This window comes from Saccopteryx leptura, chromosome 1 (genome assembly GCF_036850995.1).
Source record: "Saccopteryx leptura isolate mSacLep1 chromosome 1, mSacLep1_pri_phased_curated, whole genome shotgun sequence".
NCBI classification, from domain to species: Eukaryota; Metazoa; Chordata; class Mammalia; order Chiroptera; family Emballonuridae; genus Saccopteryx; species Saccopteryx leptura.
In genome coordinates, this window is record NC_089503.1 from 98,742,526 (window position 1) to 98,754,849 (window position 12,324).

The 12,324-nt window shown below is 51.9% G+C and overlaps 1 protein-coding gene across 16 annotated transcripts in view; it reads right to left on the reverse strand.

Annotated features, from left to right (window-relative positions):
- Positions 1–126: 126 nt before the first annotated feature.
- PHLDB1 (pleckstrin homology like domain family B member 1) overlaps positions 127–12,324 on the reverse strand; it is a 54,410-nt gene continuing 42,212 nt past the window's right edge. For 9 of the 16 annotated variants that reach the window (XM_066372225.1, XM_066372250.1, XM_066372255.1 and 6 more), the window contains 6 exons: positions 11,590–11,736; positions 7,344–7,460; positions 6,995–7,097; positions 2,075–2,160; positions 1,910–1,942; positions 127–1,150 (listed from right to left, as the gene is read on the reverse strand). In XM_066372225.1, coding sequence (XP_066228322.1) covers positions 1,010–1,150; positions 1,910–1,942; positions 2,075–2,160; positions 6,995–7,097; positions 7,344–7,460; positions 11,590–11,736 — 627 coding nt within the window. In that variant the 3' untranslated portion in view covers positions 127–1,009. The remainder of the gene's footprint in view (positions 1,151–1,909; positions 1,943–2,074; positions 2,161–6,994; positions 7,098–7,343; positions 7,461–11,589; positions 11,737–12,324) is intronic. The other 7 variants (XM_066372247.1, XM_066372239.1, XM_066372309.1 and 4 more) reach the window with 2 other exon arrangements.

Here is a 12,324-nt window from a genome sequence, read left to right on the forward strand (position 1 = left end):
GAGCGAGGGCAGCTAGCCTCCCGGGGCCCCGGGCCCCGCCGTACCTCTCCTGCGCAGGCTCACAGGGAGTGGCCCTTCGCCCCTGTCAGACCCTCAGCAGTCTGCAGAGCCCAGAGGAAAGTCCTTCTAGCTTTCTCAATCCCCCACATTGCTCCTGCTGTGGGTCTAGATACCCGGCTTCATCTCGCTGGCTCTCAGCAAGGCACAGTGGAAGAGGAGGGCTGGCCCGGGTGCCAGCTGGCTGTGCAGCAGGGCCTGGAGACACGGGCTGGAGGTGGGGAGGTGTACTATCCCGTCCCCCAAGCATGAGATGCCCAGGGCCTGGGCTGGAGAGATGATGGCACGCACCTTGAGACAGGCCCACGGCTTAAGCAGTGCGCCGAGCCACGGAGCCATGGCAATTAGTATGTAACCATAGCAGTGAAGCAGTTACTATGGTGACCGTGGTGATGGATCTGCAAAAAAGGGATGGGGCTGATATCTCAAGGATAACACCAGGGGACTCTGGCCCTTGAGCAAAGTAATGAAAAATATATACGCAGGGAAACAATGGGGTAAGAGCAGGGTTTGAGAAGGACACTGCCTGAGCTGCTACCCCACCAGGAGGGGGCTCTGCTCAGCCCCCAAGGCCCCTGCACTGCGGGGGGCTGAGGCAAGAGGGGGTCTTTGGCAGATTCTGGTACCATAACTGTCCTTTACAAAAAAGACCGCAGGCTAGGGGGCAGGACCCTGAAGGCTTATTGCAAGTTTGGGTTCCCAGGAGGCTGCAGGGCCCCCTCCCACCCTTGATCTCCTGGCCGGGTCTTAGAGGCCCAAGCTCAGAACCGTCCAGAATGAGCTCCTCACACAACATTACAAAGTCTTCCTGTACACTCTACCCTCTGAGGGCCTCTGGAGGGGTCCCAGTGAGGCCTGCGGCCCAGGGTGTGACTCTCCAGGGACAAGTGGAGCAGCAGGTGGTCAGGCATGGGTCCTGGGGCAGCCTGAGCATCCAGGAGGCCCAGGACAGTCAGTTCATGAACTGAGTGTAGCCTTCAGCCCCAGTGACAATGACATCCATCCAGATGCGCATGGCCTCTGCAGATGGGGCCACCATGTAGTAGAGCCGGTCATGGGTCTTCACACAGAACGTGAGGGCTGGGTTCGGACTCTGCGGAGGAAAGGAGGAGAGTCTGAGGCGGGGCCCCCACCCTGATGCCCATTAGCGTTCTCCTAACCTGCCTCCTGTCTGCCCTTTCCCCGCCCTGTTGCCAAGGCGACCTGGAGCTCCGGGCAGAGTCCTAAAATAGGCTGAAACCTAGTCTCTACCAGTCAAGTGGGCCCCGGGCAGAGATGGTCCGCTCCTCACACACAGCAGCCCTGGTCCATATTCTGCCAGGTCATGCTCTGCCAGGCGGGGCACTGTTCACTGGCACCCCGGGCACAAAAGAATGTCAGAAGAAATCAGACTCAAAGGGCTGTTCCAGTGAGGACCAGAGTTCCCCTCTCTGCCAAAGAGGAGCAGGTAGAAAACGTTACAGGACCCCAGAGAAGCAGAGGGCAGGGAGGGTGGGCATCTGAGGCCTGGCAGGAGGGAGGGTGACTGCACTGCACTGAGGCAGACGACCGCCTCAAACTGTCCTGTTTATCCATCCTCTCTACCAAATCTAGTTGCAAGCCCCCTGTTCCGCTTTCAGCCAGCCCTTCTGCCCCTCCCCCCCCCCATGGAGACAGCCCACTGTCATCTTAGGAGGGGGAGGCAAGTAAGCCAAACTCAAGCTCACAGGCCATCCTGCTCTCTGCAACCTACCTCAGTGACCCCCTCAGGCCCGGGGAAAGGAGGGGAGCAGGGGAGAGAAGGGGTTAGAGTAAGTGGGCTATGGAGGCGTTAGTGGGCACTAGTTCCAGTTACTGCACATAGGGAGGGTACCTCAGGCACCAGAGTGAAGCTGAGAAACCTCTTCTGGGAAGGGGAGAAGGAGAGAAGAAGATAAAGGTCACAGGGAGCAGGGGAAGGGTCCGACACTACAGAGGGCAGGCTGGACGCCTTGGCCCCAGAGCTCTCCCTTCCCCTCACCGTCCCTCTGCCCCTCACCTTGGCTGCGCTGCGCAGGTGGTCATAGTACACCTCCTCGATGGCCTGGAAATAGATCACCCCTTTCAGTTTTGTCTCGTGCTTGTCTGCAAAGGAAATGAGGGCTGGGCTCAGAGGCTGTCTGTCAGACTTTGGGTTCCAAAGTGTGTCTGTCACACTTCAGGTCACGCTGTGCGAACATCGGCTTCTCCACCTGGGAGACGGGCTGACTCCCAGGGCTCCAAGCAGAACCTGACACCAGTGCTGAGCCTCACTCAGAATTACAGAGAAGAAAAATTAGAACTCCACTGTGATACCACTAGTCCCCTATCACAATGTAAAACTATACAAAAAGCATATAGCACACTTCTGTCAAGTTTGTGGAGAAAAACAGTCTAATAAATGGCAGGTGGGAGTATACACTAGTAACTTCATAGGTGACTTGGCCACATCTACCAAAGTTAGAAAGCTGTTTGTCCTCTATGCCAATGATTACACTTAGGAAAATTTATCTTGCACATGTGCAAAATAACACCTTCACAAGATGATTCACTGCAGCAGTATTTATAGCCCAAAAGATCGGAAACACCCAAGTATCCGTCCTGTGGAGATAATTATAGTGTACCACATGAGGGGATACTAAACAGCTGTTATATAGAATATCTGATGGAGCCCTGGCTGGATAGCTCAGTTGGTTAGAGCATCATCCCAATGTGCAGAGGTTGCCAGTTCGATCCCTGGTCAGCGTATATACAGGAGTAGATCGATGTTCCTGTCTCTCCCTCCCTCTCTCCTTTCTTCTCTCCCTCTCACTAAGATCAATACAATAAACATTTTAAATAGCTGATGTATAGATTTTTAAAAATCTATTAAGTATATCCAGACATAAATATCTAGATATAGATATAGATATATCTGATATAGAAAGATACATTAGCAGGAAAACAAGGAATGCTACCTTTTGTGTAAGAAAAACATACATTTTGCATTTGTTGATATTCCTTACAGACACACTAGAAGGATACCCAATAGATTAATAAAAGTGGTTACCGATAGTGAATGGGGGCATAATTCTCGAATCAAACCTTTTTATGTGTTGAATTTGAAACTATATGAATGTATTCACCTATTCAACTCTAATATTAAAACCAGAAGGAAGTATTTAGCATGTGGAGGCAGGGGTGGCAGGAAGGAGGTGGGCAAACTGACAGCGAGGTGACTGTTGTGGGGGGAGGGACGCGGTCCTACCAAAGGAAAGCCCAGGGCCTGGGCCATCTTGTCTCGTGGCAAACACTGCCCAGGCACTACAACTGACATCGCGGACAGCAAGCCTGAGACATAAAGGAAAGACATATAGACAATCACTAAACAGATGGTGACAGCTGGCCTTGTGCACCTCCCCACCCCGTGTTCTTTCAGGCCCAAGTCATCCATCCTGGATGGTTGCTGTAGCCTCCTCATGGCCTCTGTCCCACTCTCTGCCCCTCTAACTCCTCTTCCAAATCCGAGGCGGATGAGCTTCCTAAAGCAAGTCTAATGCTGCTGCTTCAGCTCACAAGCTTCTCTGCTGGTGGTTCCCTCCCTGGGAACCTGTTGCCTCCTCAGCTTGACCAAGGCTGTTACAGGCTGGTGCCCACAGGTTCCTCTGGCCTTGCCCCCCCCACTCACCTACCCCAAGTCCTCTCTGACCAGGCTGAGCTTCTCATGTTCCCTGAACAGTGTGCTCTGCATACACTGGAATGGTCTCCAGCCCCTTCCTTTGGCAAACTCCTATGTCATCTTGAAGACCCATTGAAAATTGTCCCGCCATGGTGCCTGGCTGTGCTCTCCTGAGTTCCCAAGCATGCATCTTCCTCTGTACAGAACTCACGCTGGATCTGTACCCTCCCTTAAATTAATTCACAGATCTGCTTTCTCTAATACCAACACTCATGTGTCTACCACACGGTAGGCGCTCAGTGAGTTGAAAGAATGAGTCCCAGGCACTGGGATCCAGAGAAAAGTCAAAAACCCTGCTCTTAGGAATTACAATGTAGTGGGGAAGAAAGCATTTATCAATTGTGTGACAGGTGTCCAAGAGCGCAGCTAAGTGTCACAGGTTGTTCTGAGCATTCAGTGAGAGAACGTGCTCAAAGTGCAAGCAGAGTATTTGGCACACAATCTGTGGCATCTGTCTTTACATCATTATGCCTCAGGGTTGATGTCAAATGGAAGACAGGCTGTTTAATGCAGGAGTTACATAAAGGAAGGTAGGAATCATTCTCAGGGGCTAAAAAAGGCTTCCCAGAGGCAATATCTGATCTGTACCCTATAGAATGGGGGATGAGGGTGGGGGTGGGGGTGTTCTATGGAATAGGTGGGAGGAGAGTTCAGGCAAAGGCAGGGAGAATAGCCTGACCAGGCAGTGGCACAGTGGATAGAGTGTCAGACTGGGATGCCAAGGACCCAGGTTCAAGACCCTGAGGTCACCAGCTTGAGCGCGGGCTCATCTGGTTTGAGCAAAAGCTCACCAGCTTGGATCCAAGGTCGCTGGCTCGAGCAAGGGGTTACTCGGTCTGCTGAAGGCCCACGGTCAAGGCACATATGAGAAAGCAATCAATGAACAACTAAGGTGTCGCAATGCGCAACGAAAAACTAATGATTGATGCTTCTCATCTCTCCGTTCCTGTCTGTCTGTCCCTGTCTATCCCTCTCTCTGACTCTGTCTCTGTAAAAAAGAAAAAGAAAAAAAAAAGGCAGGCAGAATAGCAGGTTCAAGGCTGGAGCAGGCAAGGCACACTAATCCAGGACCCTGATCCCACCACAGGCCCCGTCTCCATCTGACACTTCCTCCTAGAGACAGGGACCCGGCTCCACCCTGTCCCCTGGGCCTGGCCATCCTTGCAGCCTGTTCTCTCCCCTCCCTTGCTCCACTGGAAACACGAACACAATCCTGCCTGCTTCCTTACTACCGACCTATCCATGTCTTGTACAATCTGGCCCCTGCCCCTGGACAGAGCGGAAACCTTTCTCTGGTCAAGCTCCAACGCCTGAATCAAATGGTCTTTGGGCCCAGATTATTCCTGGCCTGTCTGCATCATCCATCACCATTGGTGACACCCCCTGCCTGCAAATATCTGCTCCTTTGGCTGGCTTCCTTCCATTTCTACCCTCCCACCCCGTCTAAAGTTGGTCCCCTTTTGTTTCATAGACATTACAGAGGTCACATATGCCAAGGGCCCGTCCAGCACCTGGCATATGACATCCGGCCTCCTGCCCCTTCTCCCTTTGCAGGTCCTTCTTCTTCCTCCTTCCCCACAAGAGCAGGCCTGCCCCAGCATGCAGCCCTCTCTCTGTCTTCTAACTACTCAGGTTCAATCTTAGCTCTGCCTCTTAGCAGCTGTGAGACCTTACGCAATTTAACCTCTCCAAGCCTGATTTCCCTCATCTGTACAACGGGTATAAAAACAGTGCTTTCCTCAAAAACTATTATGCAGATTAAATTAGATGGTGCACAGAGGGTGCTGTTTTAAAGTTATTATTACTATTATTATTCTAACACATTCAACTTTCACTCTGCCTCTAATCCTGACCTTTATCCCAAACCTAGATGGTCCCCAGGTGCTTCAACCTCAACATGCCTAAAATGAAGCACTTCTCCCCAGGGCTATTCCTTTCAATCCCAACAAAGTCAGTCCAGTTTGGGTAGAAACAGGGGCACTTATGCCTCTGCCTTTTCTGCCTCCACACACTGAGGGCCTATGTGGTCAGGGAAGGCCTCCTGGAGGCAGTGGCACTTGGTTAGGGACTAGGTTAGAGGGGAAACAGGGCACTCCAGGCCTGGGTGTCTCCAGCACCAAACACTCCAGCCCTTTCCTTCCAGGCTCCAAGCCAGACCGCTCTGCCTGGTTCTGTGGCTGGGTGGAGCTGGGTGACATGCTGAACAGCTGCAATAGTTACTAGTAGACAAACCCAGCTGAGGCATTCAATAACAATGCAAGGCCTAATGAGGCTTCTCTTCATCCTCTGCCACTGTGGCTGCGTGCTCTGGAAAGGTGTGCACTGAAGCAGAAAGAACACTGGTGCAGAGCAGAGCAGAGCCCCACTGCCCACGAAGCGTGCAGACATGCACCCTGAGTAAGAAGGGACGCTTTGTGGTTTTGCGCCACAGGGATCTCAGGACTGGCTGTTTCCACGCACACCCTAGCCTCTCCCGACCAGGCTACCCAGCATCCCAGGCTCTAAGTCCAGAGGGAATTCGAGGGATGAGAAACAGCTGGATGCTGGATGGGCAGAGCTAAGGGAGCAAGCTGAGTCACTGGGTCTGTCCCGAAGGCCGTCCTAAGCGCTCCTTGGCACTGCTCAACTGCGTATCTCAGAGCCTTTTTATTTACTTATTTTATTGACTTTAGAGAGACAGGCAGGAAGAGAGAGAGAGAGAAAGAGAGGTGGAGAGAAACATCAATCTGATTCTGTACGTGTACTGACTGGGGATCAAACCTGCAACCTTTGCATATCGGGACGATGCTCTAACCAACCGAGCTATCTGGCCAGAATGGTCTTGGAGCCTTTGAGGGCACTTGCCCCAGGGGGTTCCACAGGATTCCCCTGTGTGTCACTACAGCATACACATCACGCTTGAACTCTTTGTTCAGTGTCTGCCTCCCTGACCATAGGCTCCAAGGGAGAGTGCTGCAGCCAGCATGCTTATCACCAGAGCCTAGACCAGTACCCAGAACTTACTGGATGCTTAGTAATTGCTGAATAAATGGAAAGATGAACAAATAAATGGAGGTGGACCAGGGATACTTTCTACATTTTCTGAAGTAGGGGTGGGGAGAGGACAAGACCCAGCCACGCCCTTGGCCCCCCACTTGAAAGCTTGGCCTCCTTCCAGAAGCCCAGCTGTCCTGGGTGACAGAACCCGGGGCCTGGCTCTGGGAAAGTGGTGCGGGAACTCACCTACATAATAGGAAAGGGTACGCTTGAGCCGGTCAAACACAAACCAGCGCTTCTTCCACGATTTGATCTTGCCGCCCATCTTGACCAAGTAGCCACGGCAGACCTGGCAGGAAGCAGGAGTAAGGAAGGACCCAAGTGCACAGCCCTAAACTCTTCTTCCCTGAGCTACATCACTTGTGTCTATATTCAGCGGAGGCTGTCTTCAACCTCTCTTCAGGCCAGAATACCAGGTCCTGGAACAGAGACCTCTGGTGTTAAGGCAGGGACTGAGGCCACTGTTCTGAGGACCCAGGAAGGGCCGCTAACCACAGGGTTCCCTCCCCAGCACCCCAGGGCCATGCAGCTTTACCTTGCTGCTGAGTACCACGTGCAGGCAGGTATCAACACCATGGCCTGATGACTCGATGTGCGTCTTCAAGTCAAAGTCCTCCTTCCGGATTGGCAGGTAGCGGGTCAAGGGTCGTGCCTGAAAGCAAAGGGCAGAGTCAGTAGAGTCTCCTCTCTTCCCCATCAGTCCCTTGTCCAGACCCCTCGGCATCAGTGCTGAACCCCCAACAGCCTGCCACCACTCCCTCTCCAGCAGGGTGGCTGTCACTCTAGTTTCACACGGCTTGTGGCAAAGGCAGAGACGTGGTGAGCCTGTGCTAGTCAAGCCAAGCTAGATTTGGGCAAACTGCTGAGTGCCAAAGTTTCCCTACCTATGGCCAAGACACAGCCACACTTGTCTTGTCCCTGCCCCTCCGCTCCCTCCTGGGCCGAATGGAATAAAGCAGAAAGCCAGATATGAGCAGGCTCTGGAAAGAAATGCCCAGTGAGAAATCTGCTCTCTGACTTCCCATGGGACCTTGCTTGGGTCATAACCCTTCTCAGGGCCTCAGTTCCCTTGTAAATAAAACACAGGCTTTGAACTATATAATCACTAATGTCTGTTCCACCTCAAAAATGACAACACTACCTGACCGGGCAGTGGCGCAGTGAATAGAGCATCGGACTGGGATACAGAGGACCCAGGTTTGAGACCCCAAGGTCGCCAGCTTGAACGTGGGCTCATCTGGCTTGAGCAAAGCTCACCAGCTTGAGCCCAAGGTCGCTGGCTCGAGAAAGGGGTCCCACTCAGTCTGCTGTAGCCCCCCCCAGACCCCCACCTCCAGTCAAGGCACATATGAGAAAGCAATCAACGAACAACTAAGAATTGATGCTTCTCATCTCTCTCCCTTTCTGTCTGTCCCTCTCTCTGACTCTCTGTCACTGTGACTAAATAAATAAATAATTTTTTTTTAAATGACAATACCAACTAGCTCTGGCCAGGTAGTTTAGTTGGTTAGAACATTGTCCCAATATGCCAAGGCTGTGGGTTTGATCCCCAGACAGGGCACATTCAAGAATCAACCAATAAATACATAAATAAGTGGAACAGCAAATTGACATTTCTCTCTCCCTTCCTCTCTCTGAAAGTCAATCAATAAATAAAAATTAAGAAAGATAAGCCTGACCTGTAGTGGCACAGAACATTAAGAGCGTCGACCTGAAATGCTGAGGTTGCCAGTTCGAAACCCCAGGCTTGCCTGGTCAAGGCACTTAGGAGAACCAATTAGAAGCTGATGCTTCCTGCTCTTTCTCCTCTCTCTAAAAATCAATAAATAAAATCTTTAAAAAAAAATTAAAAATATGTTCATAAACATTTTTAAAAATTCTAATACTAAAATTCTCAGTCACCTGAACTTTTCTCTGCTCTCCCTTTCCAAGAAGAACATTGAACAGCAAGAAAAGAAAACATCACAAATTATTTTATTTTTTTTAAGTGATTTTAGAGAGAAAGGAAGGGGGAAAGAGAGACAGAAACATCGATTTGGCCTGACCAGGCGGTGGCACAGTGGATAGAGCGTCAGACTGGGATGCAGAGAACCCAGGTTCGAGACCCCAAGGTCGCCAGCTTGAGCGCGGGCTCATCTGGTTTGAGCAAAGCTCACCAGCTTGGACCCAAGGTCGCTTGCTCGAGCAAGGGGTTACTCGGTCTGCTGAAGGCCCACGGTCAAGGCACATATGAGAAAGCAATCAATGAACTAAAGTGTTTCAACGAAAAACTGATGATTGATGCTTCTCATCTCTCTCCGTTCCTGTCTGTCGGTCCCTATCTATCCCTCTTTCTGACTCTCTCTCTCTGTCCCTGTAAAAAAACAACAACATTGTTCTGTTTCTGTATGTGCCCTGACCGAGGGTCGAACCAGCAACCTTTGCATATTGGGATGATGCTCTAACCAACCAAGCTAACTGGCCAGGGCAAAAACATCACAACTTATTTAAATAAAAAAACAAAATGCACGGCTTCCAGGAAGCACCCTAAAAATGGGCTGTGTCTAGCTACTTCCCACAGCAATGCGTCAGCCCCATGACAAGGGGTTAGAGTCCCACAGTGGCCACTGATAGGCAAGAGAGGGGAATCAGGCATTTGATAAAACCTCCAAGCACAGCCTGACCAGGCAGTGGTGCAGTGGATAGAGCGTCAGACTGGGATGCGGAAGACCCAAGTTCAAGACCCCGAGGTCGCCAGCTTGAGCGCGGGCTCATCTGGTTTGAGCAAAAGCTCACCAGCTTGAGCCCAAGGTCCCTGGCTCAAGCAAGGGGTTACTCGGTCTGCTGAAGGCTCGCAATCAAGGCACATTGAGAAAGCAATCAATGAACAACTAAGGTGTTGCAATGCACAACGAAAAACTAATGATTGATGCTTCTCATCTCTCCATTCCTGTCTGTCTATCCCTCTCTCTGACTCTCTCTGTCTCTGTAAAAAAAGAAAAAAAGAGCCCTGGCCAGTTGGCTCAGCGGTAGAGCGTCGGCCTAGCGTGCGGAGGACCCAGGTTCGATTCCCGGCCAGGGCACACAGGAGAAGCGCCCATTTGCTTCTCCACCCCTCCGCCGCGCTTTCCTCTCTGTCTCTCTCTTCCCCTCCTGCAGCCAAGGCTCCATTGGAGCAAAGATGGCCCGGGCGCTGGGGATGGCTCCTTGGCCTCTGCCTCAGGCACTAGAGTGGCTCTGGTCGCAACATGGCAACGCCCAGGATGGGCAGAGCATCGCCCCCTGGTGGGCAGAGCGTCGCCCCATGGTGGGCGTGCCGGGTGGATCCCGGTCGGGCGCATGCGGGAGTCTGTCTGACTGTCTTTCCCTGTTTCCAGCTTCAGAAAAAATGAAAAAAAGAAAAAAAGAAAAAAAAAAAAAAAAACCTCCAAGCACAGCCTGACCAGGCAGTGGTGCAGTGGATAGAGCGTTGGACTGGGACGCAGAGGACTCAGGTTCAAAACCCTGAAGTCGCTGGATTGAGCACGGGCTCACCAGCTTGATTGAGCACAGGGTCGCTGGCTTGAGCATGGGACCATAGACATGACCCCATGGTCTCTGACTTGAGCTCAAAGGTCACTGGCTTGAAGCCCAAAGGTCACTGGCTTGAAGCCCAAAGGTCACTGGCTTGAGCTCAAGGTCACTGGCTTGAACAAGGGGTCATTCAGTCTGCTGTAGCCCCCCCGGTCAAGGCACATATGAGAAAGCAATCAATGAACAACTAAGGAGCCACAACGAAGAATTGATGCTTCTTATCTCTCTCCATTCCTGTCTGTCGCTATCTGTCCCTCTCTCTGTCTCTCTGTCACAAAACAAAACAAAACAAAAAAACCCCTCCAAGCATAGAGGTAAAACTCACAATTTCTGATTATTTTTCTTAATTCTCAAACCTAGTCCAGGCAGCCCACCCCTCAGAATCTGTGTTGTTGCATCACAAGAAATCAGGGAGCTGGGGTCACAGGTCCCTGCTGGGGGTGGATCCCATGGGCCCCAGCCTGGGGAGGCCCATGGAAACACAATAGAGGGGACAGCCTGTCTGAGTCCCTCAGGCACTCACAGGGGCCAGAATCTGAGGCCAGGGACATGGGCACATTTCCCTACCTCACCTAATTTTTCCTTTTACCTTGAAATGTTCTGCTCAAGTCTATCTGTGTAAGAAAAAAAACCAGAGTTGGTTTTCGTACAAGGACAGATTTCTGTCCCATGGAAGCACTAGTATGATTTTCTCTTGGAGATACAAAGCAACAGTCATAGCCAGGTCATGTGCTGGTGATGGGGACTGGAGCTGAACAGTCTGGTGAAGTAAAGGCCCAGACAGCCATGAAGCACTGGGCACAGGGGGTCATCGGGGAACGGGGAGGCAGGTATAATGCAAACTCACGAAACAGAGACGAGGCCCTTGAGCAAGGCCGAGGGAGCCCCTCGATTCTAGACTCAGCTCCCATCTCTGGAAGGCCTGTCCAGACCATCTTCTCTGACCTCAGATGTCAGCAAGCTGGCCTGCCATGTCCCCACAATGCACCCACTCCACACACACACACACACACACACACACACACATTGGCTTGAACAAGCCCCAGTGGGTCTCTGTTCCTTGGGGCTGAATGAGTCCCGGGTAGAATTCGGCCTGCATTGAGCCAACAGCAATCTTTTCTGGGGTAGAACAGCTTTCACAGCCCAGCAGAGGTTCCTTAATACGTCCCTACTCCTCCACAGCCTCACCCTCAAGCCGATTACCCCCACACACCCTCCCAGCGAGTCACCTGAGAAAACTGCTTCTCCCGCATCTTGACCTCCTTCTCCACCAGCTGCTGCCTCCTGGTGCTTTCATTGTGCAGCCTCCTCTCCACCTGCTCCCGCCGCCTCCGCTCCTCCTCCAGCGCTTGCCGCCGCAGCTCCAGCTCCTGCTCCTTCCACAAAGGCCGGGGGTCAGTGCCCACAGTGGCCACCCGCAGCGTCCCTTTCTCAGAGCAGGCCAGAGGCAGGAGAGGCAGCCACCTCCGAGGGCAGCCTGGCATGAGGAGGCACCATCCTCAAACCCACCCTCTCCAAGGACCTTGCTAGTAAGGACGGATGCTTTAAAGTAACCCTGCCCTGGCTTCAGGTCCTGGCCTGGCCGCCAATGTAAACTGTAAAACCCTGACAAAATCATTTAAACTTCCTAAGCCTCAGTTGCCTCATCCATAAAATGGGGCATGGTAAAAATTAAATAAGATCTTTATGTAAATGCCCACTCCAGCAGGAAGGACACAGTCAATATATACTCTTGTAATTTTCATCTGAATTCCTAAAACATGGGTTATCTAAACAACTTTTTTTTTTTTTTTTTGTATTTTTCTGAAGCTGGAAATGGGGAGAGACAGTCAGATAGACTCCCGCATGCGTCCAACCGGGATCCACCCGGCATGCCCACCAGGGGCGAAGCTCTGCCCACCAGGGGGCGATGCTCTGCCCCTCTGGGGCATCGCTCTGCCACGAGCAGAGCCACTCTAGCGCCT